Source organism: Urocitellus parryii, chromosome 1, assembly GCF_045843805.1.
Source record: "Urocitellus parryii isolate mUroPar1 chromosome 1, mUroPar1.hap1, whole genome shotgun sequence".
NCBI lineage: Eukaryota > Metazoa > Chordata > Mammalia > Rodentia > Sciuridae > Urocitellus > Urocitellus parryii.
In genome coordinates, this window is record NC_135531.1 from 20,811,433 (window position 1) to 20,833,597 (window position 22,165).

At 37.9% G+C, this 22,165-nt stretch overlaps 1 protein-coding gene across 2 annotated transcripts; it reads right to left on the reverse strand.

The window, feature by feature from the left end:
- Positions 1-534: 534 nt before the first annotated feature.
- LOC113191905 (interleukin-7 receptor subunit alpha) lies at positions 535-21,668 on the reverse strand. Of its 2 annotated transcripts, XM_077795536.1 has the most exons (8): positions 21,587-21,668; positions 17,479-17,635; positions 9,755-9,912; positions 5,494-5,651; positions 3,612-3,780; positions 2,669-2,762; positions 1,537-1,612; positions 535-1,160 (listed from the first exon to the last, which is right to left on the reverse strand). In XM_077795536.1, the coding sequence occupies exons 1-8, from the start codon at positions 21,666-21,668 to the stop codon at positions 657-659; spliced, it is 1,398 nt and encodes a 465-aa protein (XP_077651662.1). In that variant the 3' UTR covers positions 535-656. The 2 variants fall into 2 exon arrangements, with proteins under 2 accessions (XP_077651662.1, XP_077651666.1); XM_077795540.1 differs by lacking the exons at positions 535-1,160; positions 2,669-2,762 and having other exon boundaries at positions 1,533-1,612.
- Between the last annotated feature and the right edge of the window lie 497 nt (positions 21,669-22,165).

Genomic DNA, 22,165 nt, shown 5'->3' on the forward strand with positions numbered 1-22,165 from the left:
ATGTTGGATAATAAACCATATAATCTCCCAGCTATTAGTGAGGTTTGCATTCAAGAACAGGGTAATCCCTAGTTAAGAGAAAGGATTGTGGCTCAGGGGGATTGCATCAGACCTTGGCTCCCTCCCCTGACCAAGTGGGCAACTTAGACAAGTTACTTAAAGCCTTCATTCTCAATTTTACCATTTATAAAAAAGAGGATAATCATAACAATAATTGTACCCACCTCAGGATTATTGTGAGGATGAAGTGAGACAAGATGTGCAGGGCACATAGTGCAGCATTGGCTATATAGTAGCATAATAATCAACAATAATATAATATCCTTCCCTTCCTTCCTTCATGCCTCCTTCCCTTCTCCATCCTTTCCTTCATTCTTATTTTTTTTCTTTCCTGTTTTTTCCCCTTAACTAGTTAATTCATTGGGTCATCGAAAACCTAATGACCAAATCAACATGTTAGAAGAAGAATGTTGTCGCCTCATGTTGAATGTTATGAATCATCTGATCAAAGTGATGTCTCAAAATTCTGTGGATGATGTAGTGGGGTTAAATCAACTTTGTTCTCTTTGTGCTATGAGGAGGAGTAGAAACTCTTTGACTCTCCTTCCCAGAAACCATTGTTAGGTGTAATGGGACAGACTTGGAGTTTTTACTCTTCATTGGTTTCGGTAAAAACTGGACATGGTGACATAAGCTTCTTCTTGATTTGGTTCTAGGGAAGTGAGGATGTGCTGTGCCTGAGCAATTGGGTTCAATGTCAGAATTTCTGATTGGAGAGGAAATGGTGGAGGCAGGGTGCTGTTTGTAGTTCCAGGGCTAAGAAGCAAGCCCTGGTATACAGGAGGCTCATTCTTGCCACCCTCCCTACAGTCTGGGGACCTGGAGGAGGGGAGTAATGGGGTGGCACATGCACCGACATTCCCAGCCAGGCATCTGAGGGATGAATCTCCTCTGAAAGTTTCTGGGGTAATGGCTGCAATCCTGGAGGGCTGGTTGGGACCATGCACATCCCCACCAAGGCCCTGCTGCTCAGACTCCTCTAGCTGTGGAGGAAGAGTATTCTGCAGAAAGCCTTCCACTTCATCTCTAGATTGAATTCCATCCACTTCATGAATCTGACAATCCGAAAAGTTTTCAGGATTGAAACTCACATTCAAATTCTGCACAGAAAAAGAGAGAGGCATTAGAATGGCACAGAGTGATGTGCCACCAAATGATTGGTTCAGAGAAATAAATGTCTAAAGGAATTTTTGAAGAGTTTGCCAAATGTTCCTCAGTTGATCCTTTGATTCTGGAGATGCTGGGACACTTCAGGACTGGAAGTGACCCCTAGCTTGAGAACCTTACAAATTCTAAGACATGTAGTTCATTTTGGTTTTCTACCTCCTGGGAGATACACCTAGGATCTTAGAAGGAACCCTATGGGATGTGTTAAAGACCAAAAGTAGAGTTTCAGATATTATTTTCCCTAGAAAATCATTCTTGACTATGGAATGCCACCAGCAGATTGCTTCTTTGAGCACCAAAAGCACTTACCTTTTTTGGTTTCTTACACAGTTGTTCCAGAGTCTTCTTATGATCAGGGAGAGTGGGCCATATAATGGGCTTAATCCTGCAATCAGAGGACACTGATATATGAAATGAATGGCAGAGGGAGAAGACACAATAGGCCTTTCTACTTATTCTGAGCCAGGAATCAGAAGAGTAGTTTTATAATTATGCTGTACTTATTGAGTACCATGGACAGAGCATTAAACTCTGTGAACAGGACATGACCATGAAAGACCTCTGGAAAAGAGCCCTAGAAGGGAGCAATCATGAAGCTAACAATGAGGTAGTAGTTTCAATGTAGTTATAGGAATGAAATTTGACCTGATCATTTATTCCCAATGTAGATGTTGCCATCTTATTCCATTTCTTTACTAGCAGTAATTTCTTTTCCCTAAATTTTGTGGAAGTGGGGATATATTCTCAGTTACTTTGGGAAATTGCTTTAAAGTACTGCTTTTCAAATCAGAATATTTGTAATGCCAGGATATGTGCTCCTAAATTGAGAATGTCTTCCTAGAACATTAAGTAAAAACTCAAGCATATTTAAAAAAATCATTTTTTATGATGAAACAACCATGGCTCTTTCTTTTTTTAAATTATTTTTTTAGTTGTAGATGGCCACAATATCTTTATTTATTTATTTATTTTTGTTTTTATGTGGTGCTGGGGATTGAACCCAGTGCCTCCCACATGCTAGGCAAGCGTCCTACCACTGAGCCACAACCCCAGCCCCCATACCATGGCTCTTTCATAAGGCAGAATATAACAATCTCATGAATTTGTGTGTGGAAAGTAAGGGCCACAAATATTCTGCATTGCCAGGGTTGATGGCTTCAATGCTCCTTAGGAGACCTTGGAGGAAAAGGTTGGGAAATACTGGTTAAAGAATTCTTATTTTGGGAAGAGAGTTTGCCTTATGATTATTTACGTATTTTTGCCTTTTAGGAAATCAACCGTGGAAATTTACTATCACCTATAAATGGGAGAGGATACTGGGTGTTATGATTTCTGAAGTTTCTGCTTCCCCTCTGCTGTTTTCTCAATAATAAGTGGCACTCAAGCTCTGATTGTTTAGGATCCCACAAAATCACCCTCTTGATTAGTTAAAGAAAGTTACCTTTTCTCCCATAACGCACAGGCTAAGATGACCAACAGAACCATCGAGATAAAACTCACAATGCTGATAATCAGTAAAACAGGATTCATTTCCCCTGAAACACAAGGATAGATAAGGGTTAGTATTCAGTAAGCATGCATTGGGATAGACTTTCAGGATGGTTTGAGTTTATTTAGCAGCGCAGGATTATTTATTATTTTTTGGTAAGTGGTTCTTTAGTAAATAAACTGATGTGCCAGGTTTATGTGGCACAGACTTGGATGATCAGGGCAAGAACATGAGCCACTTGAAATATAAAAGTGATTGAGCATCAAAGGTACCACCACTCTTTGCCTGATGCCCACCATCAAGAGGAAGAAGACAACGCAGAGAGTGATGAGGTGAATGTTCACCCTGCAGGTGCAACAAGTTCCAGAGTGAGGATGAGGGCTGGTCTAGTAGAATACCTTCCCCAACCTCCTAAATGGAAGGTCTATGTTGGTGCTTCAAGCACCTTCCTGAGTCATGTTCTCTGGCTCTTCTGGTCATTATTATCTCCTACATCCCAAGGACATTCTGAAAAGGAGAAGTGAGACAACTTAACTGTCCTGCCTACCTGCCTTAGAGAAAGTTTTCCCTAGAGGGATCTTAGAGAGACCAGCCACTGGAATCCTAGCCAAAAGTGATAAATGGGAGGTGGTAAGTAGAGATTTTATTGAGAAATATCAGGAGCTCTCACAAACACCTGAGGCAGTAGCATCAACACAAGCTGTCTCAGTACTGAGCTACTAAAGACACAGTTCCCTTGTTCCCTTATTCTTCATAGAAGGGGCAAAAAAGGGGAAGGACACCCTCCAGGGGGAGTCCTAAGGTGTTATCTGCAGCAACTCCATCTCACTTTCTCTCCCACACTTTGACACACAAAGCATTGTAGGGGACAAGGACTTCCTACAGCCATCCTCACCTGCATGGTTGACTGCTGGAGTTCTGAAGTGGGAACTTGGACTCCATTCACTCCAGAAGCCTTCATAATATACACCATATGGGATGGATCGGACTTTAATCTCATACATTGCATCAGCTTGCAGTTTCCTCTGCAGGAGGGTCAGTCTTGTGTTGGATAAATTCACGTGCTAAGGAGAAAAATGTGCCAATATATTTTTAGGATGGAAAATGAAGTGTTGCCTAGATCTTTCAAATCACTTCAAGTTCAGTTCCTTGAGTCACATAGGCACCCTCTTGAAGTTCTCTCATATTTGTCAGACTAAGGAGCTTAAATACATAGAGGGCTCAGCAGCAGAATTAGGGACAGAGGCTGTGAGCTCATAAATGATGCATGAGCAGCCAAAGAGAACAGTGATAGAATAGGTCTTTATACAGGTGGTAATGTCTCCAAGCTTGGGAAGAGGTAGGTCTTTCCCAGGCTCCCAGTTCCTCCTCACAATTCAGTATCTTCTTTTTCTTTCTTTCTCCTTTCATGTGGCAAGGGGAGAGGACAGCATAGCTTAGTGAGCAAGATAATTTCCTTCCAGAAAGATGATTTTACATCTTGAATATCAAAACAGAGGCAATAGCATTCCCAACACTTTGTATTATCCTTAAGGAAGGAAAAATGAAGGAAAGGAAAAATTTGATTGAAAATCATATTGCATTGTTATTTACATTTACATATGTTGGATTAGTTTTTGTATATTTACTAAATTCACATATTTCTTATATATGCAATTTTTTTTTCAAATTTTTATTCATTGTTCTATGGTGATATTTGTCTCTTAATGATTTATAAGAGCTCTTTATATAGATTTTAGTGATCCATCAGCTGTAGATGTGGCAATATAATCCTAAGTTTTAAATTGCCTTATAATTTTTATTATTGTATGTTTACATAGATAAGTGTATGATGGAGGGTAGAATTCTGATTTATTTTTTATCCCCAGAGAGCAAACTGATAGTCTTGGAAGCATTATCCAAAATTCTTCCTTTCTCCACAGTATTTGTTTTCCATTTGTACGATTTTTAGATGAATAATGGAAAACAGTAGGATTAATGTCATTCAGTCTCTCTCCATGTGTGTATGGGGTGAATAAAAGAAGGGAGTCACTGTTTGGCAGGGAGTATATTTGTGCAATGTTATTTGCATACTGCAAACAAACAAGGGTGTTCCTGGCCTGAGCAAGGAGGGCAGTGGCAGTAAGTAGGCATTCTTTCAGTCCCCAGAAAGAGAAGGCATCCTTAGGTAGTGCTTTAAGATGAACCTGATACCTGGAATCTTCTACACTTCTTACACTTCCTTTCAACTACAGCCAGATAGTCCAAACTCAGAAAACCATGAAGAAAGAGACTAAATAACCATCCAGATAATAAAGAATAGATATTAAGTTCAATGACTAAGACCTCAGACTTGAAAATAAAAAGAAAATAGAGATGAATCTGCCCTTACCTCATCATGCTCCCCCAAATGCTCAAATCAAATGGCGGTCACATCTTCTTGCTAACCATTCAAAGAGTGTTTTGCCTAAGAGTGTGGTACTAGGCATGGCACTTTTTGAGGGCTTTGCATTGTGAGGATCCATTTGGTCTCCATTTATGTGGCTATCTAACTGAGCTAGAAATGTTATAAAGACAAAAAATAGAGTAAGGGGGAAAATCAGAGCAAGACAAGGACAGGCTGGGAAAGATGCATGCACATAGGGCCCAAAGCTGACACAATATTGGGAGCTTCTTTCAGTAAAGGGTGCATTCTGAAAACAAAATTATTAAGACTTCCTGGAGTAAATGCACTTCTGCGACAATAATTTATATAACATTTAGAAGTTTTTACTATGCAACATGATTGATCTACATACCATCCAATCCTTTTTATCTTTTTCCTGACGGTAGGCTATGTCATGCATTAATTGTTGTACATACTTCTTCTTCAAGTGTGATGTATCAAAAGTCACCACAAAGTCATTGGCTTCCTCACGATAGATGACTTTTATGTCAAAAGGAGCCTCAGGTTTAACTGAGTAGGAAAAAAGAAATGAAGTCTGTCTATAAAGTCATCAAGGAAAGAAGGATTATATATATATATAATGTATGTATATAAAACCAGGGATTGATCCCAGGAGAACTATACCTTGGAGCCACATCCCCAGCACTTTTTATTTTTTATTTTGAGACAGAGTCTCACTAAGTTGCTTAGGGCCTCTTTATGTTGCTGAGACTGGCCTTGAACTTCCATCATCCTGCCTTAACCTCCTCAGATGCTGATTTTCAAGTGTGCACCATCACATCCAGCCATGATCCTATGAAATATCCACCTACACTGAAAATCGTTCTGACCATATGTGGCTCAGTAAGCAGCTAACAAATTAAAGCCATCACTTCTTTTTCCTGGGCTCAAGTCCAGAATCTGTCTCCCAGCTACCCTTGTAGCAGGGTGTGGCCTGAATGATGAGTGAAAGTGACTGCACCAGCTCCAACCCTGGTGCAGAAACACTCTCACCCTCCCCTGTGTGATTCCCTGAGTGCACTCCTCTTCCTTCATTTGCATGTGTATGTTCAATGATGTAGCTACAGGATGTGGGAAGCCCTAATTATTGCTTAAAGGAGCACTCTTCACAAGTTAGGAATATAATTTTGCCTTTGATGTGAGTAAGCAATAGACGTAGGGTGTCAAATATCATATGTTTAGGGTCTTATTTGTTACATCCAGTGCAAATTTCATAACAAAATGTATTCTCTTTACCTCTGGAATATCAGAGAAGGTGTTACTAAATATCCTCAAGCAAGAAGTCTCAAGACTCTGAGTTTTCATTCTTCCAGTAAGACAGGGAGATGGTGGGACCTTGCACCTCATCTTGGCTACCCAGAGTGAAGTGCCTGCATGCTGGGCCTTGCTTGTAACTTCAGAGTGGCCTCAAAGCTCTTCTTTGTCAACCTCAGCTGCATTAACTCTGAGCTCCTCTTGGGCCTCTTCCTTCAGCCTGCCTGCCTCACTCAGTGGGAGGCAGAATGCTGTCACTTATTCAGTGTAAGTTTAGCTGCTGGAGGCAGATAGGGATGATTTCAGGCAGAACAGGTCCAGAGAAAGGTATTGGTTTCCCAGGAAAGCAGCAGCATTGGACCTCTTCCTCATCTTTGATGTGAGACTGCTGTGTCTTGGTTTCTCCTTTATTAGAGTCAGGGAATTCAGCTTTCTGAGGATGGGGCCACTACTCCTGCATGAATGACCTGATCCTCTTGTTAATGAGAGGGTGTGTGGGCCACTGTGGAGCTATCTGAGCCCCTCTTGATAAGCCAGGCTCCTGGCCCAATCAAGTAAACACTTGTAGAGTTTGCCCCAGATATTCTATTAACTTGTGGTACTGGGGTGACATGGCCTTAGAGGGACTGAAAAACAAATGGCTTCTTCTTTACCCTGGGGACTTTGTAGAAGGGGTACTTTTTATTTAACCCTCATCTATACCATCTAAAGCAAAGATGACCTAGAGAGGGTCAGGAGGAAAGAAAGTGTGTGAGGAGAAACAGCCCCACAGAGGATCCCTGTGACCCTCTTACACCTGCCTTCATTCACATTCTCAGCAAATGCTTCTGAGACTAAGGCCCTGCTGGTCACTGTCCCCCAAGGACTCTGAACAATAATGGAGCAGCTCAGGGAAGAACAGAGGAACATTGATTGCACAGCTACTAAGTGCTGAGGGACTTGCCTTCAAACATTAGCTGCTTAGCACCCCTGTCCTTATGGGGAATCTGAACATCAGGGAGACTAATTAAGTTCTGCCCCCTGTTGAGTGGTTGAATAAGATGTGAGTCCAGTTCTGTCTGCTTCCTAGGCTCACTCTTCCTTCAGCTTTGGTTTCTCATTGTGTGAAATCACACTGCCTTGTCCAGAGCTCTCCAGACAGCATTGCCTCTAGCCAAAATGGATCTATGGCCAAAGGAGGAAAAGGCGTTCATTCCTGAAGCAACATCTAAAAAATTAAGATATTCTTGTACAACCTGAACATGTCAATGTATGCTGCCAAGCACAGTGGGAGGCAGAATGCTGTCACTTATTCAGTGTGGGGCACCTAAAGGAAAGGATGTAAGAGAGGCAGCTGGTGGTTACAGAGGTGCTTTGGCTCTGGGGCATAATTAGGAGCATTCATTTTAAATTCAGTTAAACTGAAATGTCACAGTAGGAGCTAGGAGAAGATGTAAGTCTGCAGGATTTCCCCTCCTGCTTGCCCAGGAGCACTTTCCAAAGCCCCAAGAAAGACACATCACCCCTTTCTCAGGATCCTGTATTATCAGCTGTGTACCCACTATACTTCCCATTCCTCCTCAGATGAGAATTGTCAGGTGTGCAGTCTGCTGTTGGGGCTGTGCTGAATGTGGCACTCTTTGGCATTGAGTACATGAGATTTGGATCTGAATGTGGGTGTGCTGTGAGCCTTTATGTGCTTGTAGGGACTTGGGTGCTGACATGGCTTTGTATAAGAATGAGCTCTCCCCTGGTGTTGAGCCCTGTGTCAGAAGACCAAGAATCTCTGTCTTTTCTGTCCACTTTCAAAGATGGTAATTCACATTTGGGATGTAAATGGTGAGCATTTAAATATGGCGCCATTGTGCACTGCACCAAGTGAATATCCATCCATTTGAATCTGGTCTCCAAATGACCAAAACCCAGCTGGCTTATGCCTAACTCAGTGATATCCTATTGGTATCCTCACCTTAGAAAGTGCTCTCACTGATGTGGCCAATGTTACTGTCTGGACAACAGCACAACCATCTACTAATGTTGCCTTTTCACTATATTTACTCCCACCCCCAAGATAATTGCTCACACATGGAACCTCTGCTTTTATTCTTTATTTTGCCACCTGTCTGAAACAAATCTGAGCTAGTTTTCTCACTCTTTCTTGTCTCTAATGAACATTGCTTTCTTACCATTGATTTGCCTTTGGTGGTGAAAGGTGTCTGAGGAGAGGGAAATAAAGAACTATAGCATTTAAATTCTATTTCTCTTCAATAATTTTAAACATTTTTACCCATATACATGTTTTTTAGCCAATATAAATGTGTGTGTGTATACACACACACACTCAGATATATATATTTATATATGTTATATATATAATCAGTTAATTTTCCACTGCACCAATTCAAATTGCAACTTTACTAAATCATTTGTTTTTTAGCAAAATGCAATGTGTATATTCTATGTCAAATCAGATTTCCCTTGCTTCTCTCCTCATTAAGTCTTTTATGGAGTTGTGATATTTCTCACATCACTTTGGCTAGGTGATCAAATACCAAGTAAAACTGTCTTTTAAAAGACCTGATTTGAGTGATGCAGATTACGTTCCATAATGTGATAGGGATCATTCAATCAGTAGAAGGCCTTAAGAACAAACAACCAGGTTTCTTGAAAAAGGAGCAAGTTTGTTTCAAGAAAACACTATAGAAGAAAATCTGCTTGAGTTTTATGCCCTGCAGAATTTTTACTCAATTCTGTAACATCTGCCCTTTATGTGATTTCCCAGTCTTCTGTTTTAGCCTTCAGATTTTCATACTTACCGCCTTCCACAATCACATAAGCCAACTTCTTAAAATTAATCTGTCTCCTATCATCCAATCCTCTATCTATCAATCCATCCATCTATTTATCTATCTCCTTATTTATTCTCTTCCATTGGCGAACTATACTCATATTGAATATATATTTACTTGTAAAAATACATGTATAATTAACAAAACACACTAAGAATATGAAGTGAATATAGGGATAATAAGAGAAGGAAGTCAGGAGAAAACAAGATGAAGAAGGGAAGGACATATGTGGATGAAAAACAGGAGGCTCAGCTACAGTTAGATGCAACATATTGATTTACTCTTCCCTCAGTCTCTGGGAGTTAAACACCATTTCATGGCTCAGCTTGAAGATCCACCGAATTCTCAAATAGAAGTAATTTGTATAAGTGTCAAATTTTTCATTTATTTAAAAAATTGCCTTAAAGAATTTGATATTGTCTATTATAGATTGTCTCCACAATTGCCCTACTTTAAACACACAGGAGGATCAAACCAGTGTCTACAGGTATCTCACCAAGGACAACCATATTCCCTTATACAGCTGCTTACCTATTTTGGCTATATTCACTTCTTGGCAAGCTAAATTCTTTCCTCCAAGCTTCACACATACAATGCTGTTTCCGATAAGTAAAAACTTTTTTGTCTTGATAAAGTATTTGTTTTGTAGTTTATTAAAATTGAGGCAATGTACCCCTAGAAGGGAACCACTGTGGAAACAAAAAGGCAATCTGTGTTAATTTAGCTAGGAATTGTGTATCAAAGAGAATAATATTATAGGTATGTTTCAGCTTCCCTGTTCTTAGGGATGTGGGTGGGTGAGTGCACACTCAAGAGAGAAAAAGAATAAACTAAATTGAAGTGGATTTCCTGCAGCCCTTATTCTCAATGATTTACTTAGACATTAGATGAGGATGTACCTGAAATACTTCAATCAGGCTCATGGAAGGTAAAGGAAATTCCTATATTTTTTTGAAAAACACACACTTTGTTGAGGCAGGAATGAAAATACTTCTTTTTTTTTTTTTGATGTCCTCCAGAAATAATAGAAGTAATGGCTGAGAAACTTTGACCAAGTGAGCGAACACAGGGGAAGTTAAAGGAAATGCTACAAGTCTCAAGAGTTATATACATAAAACCACATACACTTAATGGTTAACTGAAGTGATTTTTGTAGGTAATTTTGGTTGATAAACCCCTAAACAAAACAGATCAAGAACAGAAAACAAAGGTATAAATGACCAATATCTGGAATGAACAGGAACTATCACAATAGGCTGTGAATTATAAAAAGGAAATTTTAAAATTTATGTCAATACCTGTAATAACTTTGGTATAGTAAAAATTCTTATAAATACAAGCTAGTAAAACTGATCCACATAGAAACTAATCTGAATAGTTCTAGTTTTTTAAATAAATTATGCTCATTACCAATTGATGTTAACAAATTATGGCCAAGTAAGGGTGAGTCCCAGGAAACCAAAATAGGTTCAATATTCACAGAGAATCAATAATATAGCTTACCATATTAATAGAGCAAAAGACATAAATAGTCTGTTCATCTTCAATAGATGAAGAAAGTATACTTGAAAAAATTATACATCCATTCATGACAAAACTCTCAGCCACCAAGTAATTGAAGGTCACTTCCTCAATTGTAAGGGAATTTAAAAAAAAAAATGTATAGTTCGAAGGTCACTTCCTTAAAAAGCAAAACAACAACAAAAAAAAAAACCCAAAAAAAAAAAAATCCAAAAACTGTAGTTTAAAAGGCATTTACAAAAAAAAAAAAAAATCTATAGTTCATAGCATGGAAAAATTGTGAACATTAATTATTTTCCTTATATCAGGACCAGAGATAAGGGAACTCACTCTTTCTTTCTTTCTTTCTTTCTTTCTTTCTTTCTTTCTTTCTTTCTTATTTTTGGGGGATGGTTTGGTACTGGGAATAGAACTTTGGACTCAGGGGCACTCTACCACTGAGCCACATCCCCAGCCCTATTTTGTAATTTGTTTAGAGACAGGGTCTCACTGAGTTGTTTATTTCCTCACTTTTGCTGAGGCTGGCTTTGAACTCTCAATCCTCCTGCCACAGCCTCCCTAGCCACTGGGATTACAGGCATGTTCCACCATGACTGGCCCTTTCTACATTTCTATTTAATAGTAGAACTTATGAACTGGGTTTGAGCTGGTTCATAAGACAAGAGAACCAGAGAAAAAGAATCCTGATTAAAAAGGAAAAAAAAAAAAACTTCTTTAATTTGCAAAAAGCATATTTGTTCACATTTAAAACTATAAACTACCTCCAATATACCTATAAGAACTAATAAATTCATCAGGGTCATTAGACAAAAATTGATTCTATTTCTGTAGGTTAGAATGAAATATTGGAAAATGAAGTTCAAGGTGACAGTTCCATTTATAATAGCAAAGAAAACATAAAATACTTAGAAAGAAATTTATAAAAGTTGTTCAAGGTTTTGCATGGGAATACAAAACATGGCTGAGAAATATTACAGGAAACATAATAAATGGAGAGGTATGCTGATGGGTTAGTAAATTCAAAACTGATAAAATAGAATTTTCCCTAAATTGGTCTATATGATAGTAATGAAAATCTTAGAAAGAATTTTAAAATATTAATAAGTTGATTCTAAAACTTATGTGGAAATACCAGAATCTAGAATAGCCAAAGTAAAACTGAAAACAAAATAGAGCAAATATGGATGATTCAGAGCACTTCATTCAAACTTACTAAAAAAATCTGTGGTAATCAGAAAAATGTACTACTGACACAAAGACAGATAAATTGATCAGTAGAAAGAACAGAGAGTTTAAAATAGAATCCTACGCTCAAATATAAGGTTTACTGATCTTAAATACAGAAACCCAACAAATTCAGTGGGAGAAGGGAAAATCTTTTCAGCAAATTGCCCTGAAATAACCAAGTAAATTTATGGAAAATATGAACCTTACTTCTACACAATTATATACAAATGATATATCTACAGGTGAAGGCTAAAACTGAGAAATATTTAGAAGAAAACCAAAGAAAATAACTTTCCAATATTGGGAGTAGTGAGGACAGAAAAAAACATTAAACAGAAAAGAGAAAGATATTATAAACTTCATCAAAATAAAAAGCTTTTGCTTACTAAAATACACAATTAAAAAGATGAAAAGAAGCAGGGCGGGGTGGGGAACACCTGTAATCATAGTGACATAGGAGGCTGACAGGTGGGTCACATGGTTCAGGTCAGCCTGGTAACAGAGTGAGATCCTGTCTCAAAAAAAAAAAAAAAAAAAAAAAAAAAAAAAGGAAAGAAAGAAAAGGTGTGGGGATGTAAAATGAAACAACAAGCTTCAAGCTAGCAGAAAATAGTTGCAATTCATATATCTGACAAAAGAATTATACCCAGAATATACAGATAAAAGAAAAGAGTCGTAACAATGAGACATTACAGATATATTAATTAGCTTAATAGTGGTGATTATTTTATGATAGATATGTGTACCAAAAATCAACTTATATACTTCAAGATCCTAAATCTGTAGCAGGTTTCTGGAATTTTCAGAATTTAGGAAGAATCCAAAATGGTATTCTTAGCTCACTGCCACTTTTCAGAGAACAAGATCCATGGGCAATGGGCAACAAAGGACAACCACATGACTGTCTTGTGAGGCTGAGCAAACTTTTAGTGGGCCTGAACTCCTGAAGCTGGAAGTTGTCCCACAGAGATGTTAAAAGTAGGCAAATGTGGAAACAATTTACACAGACAACAGAAAATTATCTAAGGTAATTTTGAAAATTTCTTTTTTTAGTTGCCAATGGACCTTTATTTATTTATTTATTTATATATCATGCTGAGAATCAACCCAGGGCCTAATGGGTTTTTAATTAATTAATTAATTAATTAACATATCATCCTGAGAATCAAACCCAGGGCCTTACTGGTAAAGTAAATGAGAGAAGGACCTTATACTTGAGCGTAGGATTCTATTTTAAACTCTCTGTTCTTCCTCTTGATCAATTTATCTGTCTTTGTGTCAGTAGTACATTGTTCTGATTACCACAGATTTTTTTAGTAAATTTGAATGATGTGCTCTGAATCATCCATATTTGTTCTATTTTTGTTTTCAGTTTTACTTTGGAAGGAAAGTCCTGCTGAGAGGTAAAAATAAACCCAGCAGATTAGAAGAGGCAGTGTGTTTAGTGATGTTGACCTTCAATTCAGGTGATTGAAGGAAATGGTTTCTCTGTGAGTAGTCCTCCTCAATGCAATCCAGTCTAACTCAATAGAAACAATTTACTTGTCAAATTTTTTGGGGAGGTACTGGGGATTGAGCCCAGGGAACTGTACTACTGAGTTAATTCCCAGCCCTTTCATTTTCTAATTTAAGACAGGGTCTTGGTAAATTCCCTGAGTCTCACTAAGTTGCTGAGGCTGGTCTTGAACTTGTGATCCTGCTGCTTCAGTCTTCTGTGTCTCACAGATTACAGGCATACACCACCATGTCCAGCCTTAAAACAATTTACTTGATTGTTAAAACAATTTACTTGATGTGTTGCTTGAGTTATGATTTAGAGTGATCTGACTGTGAAAATTATGCACACAGGAGAGAGTGGGGGTCCAAAGAAAAATGATTATACAGTCCAATCTGGTAAAGTAAATGAGAGATGGACTCCTACTTCAGGACTGAACTATGTTCTAATTCAGCACACTAACCACTGCCCCATATGTGGCTCTTCAACACTTGAAGTATGGTTAGTTCAAATTACAATGAGATCTGAGTATGAACTATATACCAGATTTTGAATATTGAGTTTAAAAGAGAATGTAGAATATCTCATTAATATTTGTTCATATTGATTAAATGTTGAAACCACAGCATTTCAAATATACTGAGCTCAATAAAACATATTGTTAAAATTAATATTTTACCTATTTTCTTTTCCTTTTTATAAATGTGATTACAAAAATGTTAAATTACTGATGTGGCTCACAGATTTCCACAGTGCATTATATTTCTGTTGAACAGAACTATTTTACGGTATTTGGGGTAGGGTTGGAGGAAGAAAGAATATAACAAATATCAAAGTAGCCCTATAGACTGGTGAAATTGATGTTCTAGGGCCTTCCAAGGGAATGTCAACCCTAATCCACTAGTACAAATTTTCTTGTTCTGAAAGCAGGGAGAGACTTCTGGAGATCATGTGATGTGATTTTTTTCACCTCACCACCATAATTTTATAACTCCTTCAAAATTGCATAGTTCAGTACAGGTGATGCATTTCTTCTGTTGATACTAACAGATATTTGCATGCAAATATTGAAAAAAACAAATTAAAACCAAACCCAAACAAAACCTGTAGCTTTCATTCCTCAAATGGCCCTAAAAGACAGAATATAGTTCAAAAACATTAAGCAATTTTGAGAGTTAGTGTAACTTATTTTACAGATGTCTAAATTAACAATCCTTGACAGATTCCAATAGTTAAACTGTAGATGATCAGGGTGTAGCCTGCCACTGTGACAGTAATTGATGAGAACAAACAGTGATATATTTGAAGTGGTATTTGTAGGCGGTGTTTTGGAGTGATTATTGTGCCCTGAGAATCTGGAAATAAAGAAAAATAAAATCACTTTGGGAGAGCAGACTGTGAAAATTATGCACACAGGAAAGTGTGGGGGTCCAAAGAAAAACTATTATGGAGTTTGGTCTGGTAATGTCAATGAGAGAAGGACTCCTACTTCAGGATTGAGATTAAATGCCCCATTAACAATAGAACCACATTCAAAGAATTAAGCACCACTTACAGACACCTGCCATGTGGCAGACACTCAGTCCTTATCCCCATGCAAGAAAATATTCATGAGAGAGCCTAAGTGACTCCTGTCAGACAGCTAGTTCAGTGTTGCTGTTGGGATCCTGTTCTAGGCACCACTATCTAGAGCCTCTGCTTTCCCACTCAGGCACCAGAGATCAGGCTAGAGTTTTGGTGACTGAAAACCTTTTCAGGATCTACCTGCTTCTTCAAGCCAGTAAAAGTAGATATATATTGATTTACCACCCACTGGGCCTCTTAGTCCTTTAATCTTTACCCCAATACCAACTCCTATAGGTTCTGAGCCCTGTATGACTCTTTAGATCTTTATGAGAGTTGCATCTGTCAATGTGAACTAGTCAATTGTCATGCTGGTACTGAGGCACTGTGAGCTTGGTTAATCCAAGCCCAGGCCTGAGATCAGATCACTGAACAGTAAGTCAATCAGTTTCTCAGTCTAGGAAAGTAGTGGCCACACCCAGGGCAGGTGGTAGACCCACTGCCTTCTGAAAGATGGCACCTGGCATCTACCAACAATTCCACAGGTATAAGGACATCAGCATGTACCATTGTCAGTAAATACCAATTTCTTTTTAATAAATTATATTAACTGAAAAAAATGCTGCAAAAAATAGATTAATTGTGGAACATAAACTTAGCTTGACCCATAATCCACCACTCTGTTTACCTGATTCTCAATGCCTCCACTTAGCTTTAGAGGTGCACTAATCTATAGCTTCAGGTGTAGACACCTGTTAGAAAATTGGCTGCAAACTTAGCACTACTTTATTTACTTAGGAGTTTGTATTTTTTACTGTTTCCCATTCATATCTTAACATAATCCATTCCCAACCTCAATACCTGAGTTCAACTGGAAAAGCCAAATGCAGGCTGTGGACAGGCAAAATCAAGAGACTTATTGAGGGCAGTGGTCAGGTTTGCTTAAGTGGGCAAGGAAGTGTTCAGACACTGAGTGAAAGTGGATAGGATGGTCAGCCTGGCGTGGTTAAGAGAAATCCAGGTGTTCACAGCAGTCCACCAAGTAACTGGTTGGAGCACTGAAAGTTAAACCTCTGTGGTAGAGTTTTGCCCATAAAAATGAGCATATCATTTGAATAAACAGTTTGGCTGTTTTAGCATAGTCTAGTTGTGGCACAGATACTGGACTTTGTAGGTTCTTACTCTCTCTGTAGAGTATTTTAGCAGTGAACTAATAAGAGCAGACTGAGAATACTGCAAGGTTTTCTAAGTCTGTGACCATATTTATCCAATGATTTCTTAAATAAATTCACGAAGTACACATAAATTAAAGTAAGATGAATTTCAGAGTTTAACTTGACTGTACACATGGTAAGAGATGGCCTCAAGTATGTATGTATTTTTTATGCTGGGGGGCTTTTTATTTAAACAAAAGTATTTTTAATTAATGCAACATAATAATGCATAATAGTGTAGTTTGTCATTACAAATTTGTATATGTACACAATATAATAATGTAATTTGGTCAGTTGAGTCTATACATTTAAAAACTCTCCTTTACTACTGATGAATCTTGAATTACTTTCCTCACTAGGAAGCTAAAAATTAGGTCATGTGATATGAATTTGGAATCAGCCACAAGTCAGAATTTCACATTAGAGGTTTTTTTGTTTGTTTTGTTTTCAAGTCACAGAGTTAGTAACACTCAAACTTAGGAGATGACTTTTGGGGGAGAAAGAAGATTAAGTTCCCTGGGCTCCTTTCCTACTTTCAAACTGAAGCCTTTTGAATCCAAAAGCCAAAGTTATTCCTGTGGATTTAGGCAAAATTTACATTGAGTAAACCATCTGAAGTCAAACTGTGTCAAGAGGGTGAATGTTTTAAGTGTACATTCACAGAATTATGATTTAATTTCTAATCCATCACTCATACTGGGTGATCACTCTGAAGTCGTTCTGTGTTTTAGACTGTTTAATCACCCCCACCTTCCTATGAGATTGGTTACCTTAATTTTTTTGGTGAGGAAACTGAGGCTTACATAAGTTATATAACTTGTTCCAGGTCAAAAAGTTAGTGAGCACTGGTATTGGGATTAGACAGCAGGCAATTTCACTGCAGAAGCAACCTGAAGAGAGTAGACCGCTTCACATTGGGCAAAGAGATTTTTTTTGAAGGCAATATTCTAGAGGAACCAGTATTTAAGTTCTGGTGTGGAGTTTAGAGGAATAAGGAATCTGCAAGATCCACAGCATCATTTCCTCTTTCTTGGAACCTGACACATGAACAGTAAGCACTGCTTTGCTTCACTCTATCAGGAAAGGAAGGCATTTGAGGAGGCTTTTGGAAATTCCTTAGACTTTAATATTTGATGGCAAATGGTGTGACATTTTTTGTTTTTCAAGGAATGAAAAGAACCCATGGAAAGAGAGAGGGATTTTCTTCTAAGCAGTATAGAAACCAGGTTTCTCACCATATTTCAAAGTTCAAATTGGTGCTGTTGATGTATGGGTTGTCAAAAGCACAGGTTAGCGAGTGCAGGGGTCCATCCACTTCCAACTGACTATAGCATGAGAATGACAACTGACTATAGCATGAGCTGTCATCTGGCTCTGCATCTTCCACATCTCCTGGGGAGGGACAATTATGCAGCTGTTAATGAGGCCAATAGATGCATCCTCTTAATATACGGTATGACCTTAGTAAAATGACAGACTTTTGTGGGAGACATGAAGGAGTGATAGGATTTTTTTCTAAAGAAGGAAATTCCAAAGGCAAAAACCAGATAAAAATTTCAAAACAGAAACGAAAATCCAATATGCAGAGTTTTCTATGAAAAAAAATTCCTTACAGTTAATGACTTCCAAATATTTGTAAATATTTCAATCATGGAATCAGTGTATCATAAAACTAGGATGCAGTGAACAGACTATTTCTTTTATTTTAACTAGTATATCTTATATTTGTCACATTGAAAAAGTTGTCAAAAAGAGATACTGTACTACCACCATTCATGTGTTTCCTAATCTAACTTTGAATTTATTACTACCTTCATTTATTTTCTCCCAAGAATTTTTTTTTTCAAATGATAAGATGAAGGCTATCTTATGGTTAGAAGTCCACTCTTTTAAAGGATTTCTTTTTCTTGCACCAAAAGGCATCCCAACTAAAGGTAGTATTGGCATCTGCATTGTAAGGCAGTTTGTCTTAACCCACTGAACAAGGCAAACGTGACTAGAAAATTAGATCCTGTAACTGCTCTAAGTATTACTTTTTCTCTTAAAGATATTTTCTTTTATTCATAGTGTTTCTTGGAGATATTTGCAAAATTCTGCAAGAGTTTTGGGAACCAAAGGATTTTTTTTTTCCTGTAGCTCTTTTGGAAAGCACAGTGTGTCAGAGAGCTGATATCCTAAGCTAGCTCTTGGACCCTAGGACTCAATAGATACTTTGTATGCATATTTCACAATATTTAATAGAAAAGTGAGGCTAGAGAACTCTACCACAAAATATACTCGCTGTAAGACGTGAGGAAATCCAGAGTTCTCAGAGCCATTCCCAGAGTGACCAAGTGTGAGTCTATGGCTGAGGTATTTTACTTTAATTGTGCTAGAAATTTGATGCCTCTATGGCTTTAAAATCTGTACAGAGTCTACCAAAATCGAGCCTCGATAGAATGTGAGAGGTCACGGTCTGATCAAACTGTACCCTCTCTACTTAAATAACCTAGTAGCTCTGTGGGGAAAGTTAACCATCTGGCTATGAATGGACCAATCAGGTGAGTGACAGTCTGTTCAGGCCAAGAGACCAGTCGCCAACAGCCAGCTAGACAAGAGCTGTGGGTACTGCTCACCACCCCAGGCATATACCTTTCTGACCATCCCCAGATTCTGTCCAGTTCACCATTCTAACAACAGCAAGGGTCCTACATCATCAGACCATAGTCCTCCTCCTGATGACAGTGCTAAGCAGTGATGTGGTTCACCATTTAGGGCTTGCATTCCAGACGACGATCATTTCTAATTTCACAGATGTCGATCTCCTTCCCTGAGAGCTGGCCCCTTTCTACATGAAATGGCTCTGGGTGGTTTGAACCTACTTTTATAGGCAGTTTTCACACTGTCTTGATGTTTTCACTTTGGTCCTTCCACTATTTCTATACAACAGAACATACATCACTGTTTGGATTCAGACATCCTGGGGTCAGGTTAGTCCCTAATTTTTCAATATACAAGATAAGCCAGAGAGAGCATACAGGAGTAGCTGACAGGCACTAGTCAGGACTTCCACTGACCTCACACATCCAGTCTGACAAAGGGAGGTTTATCGTATAATATACCCACAATATACAAATCACTGCACTTACAGTTTACAGTTTTTCCTTCACTTAAAGTGACTATATTTTAAGACAGAACTCATTGGCTATTTAATTGGGTGGGATTGCTTTGTAACTACTACCACCACCACAACAAAACATCCCCTTCAATGACTTGTAGAATTCCACGGTATTTGGCAGAGAGAATGTTCTTGATAGGAATTTTTAAATTCTTAGGTTAAAGCAGTGTACATAAAAGCTAAAGCTTTTGGTGTCATTGATGCACAGATGTGATTTTAACTCTGTCTAGTCTGTGTAGCTGTGGTCTCTGTCAGGTCACACAATCTCCCTGAGCCTCACTGTACTGATATGTGGGCTTGTGTTGTAGGAGTCACTGAATGGATCAGAACACTGTAATCACTCATTAAGAGTTAATTGTGCCAGTGTCATATTTTTGGAGAACGATAATCGGAATTCTGATTCTGAAAATATACATAAAACTTTTGGAAAATTCTTTTGAAAAAAAATGTAGTGGTGTTATCATTATGGTTTTTAAATTACACTTTAATAGAAGGAATTAATCTAGTATTCCTTTAATGGTCAAATATTAATATTACGAATACGTAAATATTTAAGTATCTAAGGATATATATTAATATTTTCTAAGCATTAAAAGTTAATTTTTTTTTGGACTATGTATTATAGGCAAGGTAGTGAAACTTGTAGACTTCTTCCTGCTAAGTGGAAATAGCTGATTAACAATTTAAATGGTTTGGACTTTTAAAAGTATCCTTTTGTATCTTGATCATCCTTGTGGTTATCAGAAAACTAACTTGTCTTTCAAGTAAGAACAGCTCATTATTTTGTGAATTCTTTACATTTCAAAATGGCAGATATTTTGATATGATCATGTAGGTGGATGGTTACAGATCTAAAAAAAATCTGAAATTAAGAAGTTGAAGTAAAAATTCAGCTTTAGGTTAGATTTTTTATTTCTTTGTGAAAAGGGATGGCCACCAGGAAGAGATTTAAGGCTTGCACTTTAGACCACAATCATTTCTAATTTCATAGATGTAGAGGTAATAGTGGAATATATTGCATCAAAGACTTCATCTAAATTCTTAATGTTTCCACAGTGTTCCTTGGACCCTGAGCAAACCCAAGAGAACATCCTCTGTATGCTAATGATCATCCCTCATAACTGCTCACGCTGTGAAAATGTCACCCCTGTGACTCTTCCCTTAATGAGAAAATGCAAGGGTTTTCCATCCTTGGCAATTACTAAGTAAATTGACTCAAGATAGCTAAACCAAGGAAGCATGACTAAGGAAACATGACCAGAAACATTTGAGTCATTAGGTTGATGTGTTGATATTGTCTTTAAGGAAAATACTTTTCCTTACAGAACATACTTTTTAAGTCTTAAAGTGAAAGAATTTAATTGGGAAAACAAAATTTGTTTTTTTTTTTATTTTTTAGTTGTCTGCTGTTGTTTTTAACTGTTGTTTTTAATTGTCTGCTGTTGCTAGACAATTCCATCTATAGTTTTGTTGTAATTACAATGTATTTATTAAGAAGCTGGAGTCTGTTTGTAGGTGTTGAGCACTTTTGACATTGCAAAGAAAATTATTCCATATGATTAAATTATTGAACATGGAGGCAATTATGTGTATTTCAATGAGCCAACACACTCAGATCTATATGTTATTCACTAAGAATCTAAATGAATCTGTCAAGCCCAAGTATTTTGAGGAAATGTTCCCACGTTTTTGGTTGACTGCTATGTTCTAAACTCTGAGGTGTTGTTGATAAGCACTGGTCAATGCAGACAAAGCTATTGTCTCTGTATATTATATTTCAGGAAATTTTATGCTTTGGGAAACTCTTAAAAATAAAACCAAACAAATTCAGCTCAATATCCTGACAAATTAAAATCATCTAAGAGATATTTTAACAAGCCTTCTTGTAGTATCTACAGCAGTGTTCTAGGAACAGAGGCATCGCATCAATCAACATTTAAGATATGCATTTTGAGATTCAACATATTCCTTCTTAACAATTCTGAAGCCTTATATGCCACCCACAGTATCATTCCTACACTGGTGGTTAGAGCATACAACAAGTTCTTGAGCTCCATACCAACCCAGTGCCCAGTTCAGGTTTGTCAGGGAACTGAGTAACCTGAAGCATACTCTAGAGATATTGAGAAATCCTTAAAAAAAAAAAAAAAAGAAAAAGAAAAAAAGAAAAGTAAGAAATGACTCACCATTCTGTGCATAGCCACTTTCTCCAGAAACGGCTTGAAGTAAATAGAAAACCGTACCAAGAGCTGTACTTAGAATTGTCATTCTGAGAGACAGGAGAGGAGAGAGCTGAAGCGTGAGGCTGTGTGTACAAATGAATGAGAGAGAAAGAGGTTGAAGAGGTCCACAGCTCTATACTTACTTAACCACAGACAGGGGGAAGTATAAACACAGCATAAAAGAAGTCCAATGCTAGGAACAGGAAGTCTGAGTAAAAGTAGAGCTGCTGATAGCAGAGACAGAGGAAACAGAGAAAGAGAGGGAGGGCATTTCAAGTAACTGCACCTCTCTGGATTCTTTGCAGTCCCAGGCTCACTGAGTTTAGTTGGGAATAAGGTGGTAGGTTTCACAGCTACACTCAAGAGATCTAGACCTAAGTGATCCTCAGTTAAAAGAATCACAATCCAGGGGGCTGGGGATGTGGCTCAAGCGGTAGCGCGCTCGCCTGGCATGCGTGCGGCCCGGGTTCGATCCTCAGCACCACATTCAAACAAAGATGTTGTGTCTGCCGAGAACTAAAAAATAAATATTAAAAAAATTCT

Coding starts and splice junctions, on each gene's coding strand:
- LOC113191905 (XM_077795536.1), bottom strand. CDS start 21,668: ATGACAATTCTAAGTACAGCTCTTGGTACGGTTTTCTATTTACTTCAA. Junction 17,636..21,586: donor AAGTGGCTATGCACAGAATG/GTGAGTCATTTC, acceptor GTCCCTCCCCAG/GAGATGTGGAAGATGCAGAG. Junction 1,613..2,668: donor TGTGCGTTATGGGAGAAAAG/GTAACTTTCTTT, acceptor CTCTGATTGCAG/GATTAAGCCCATTATATGGC.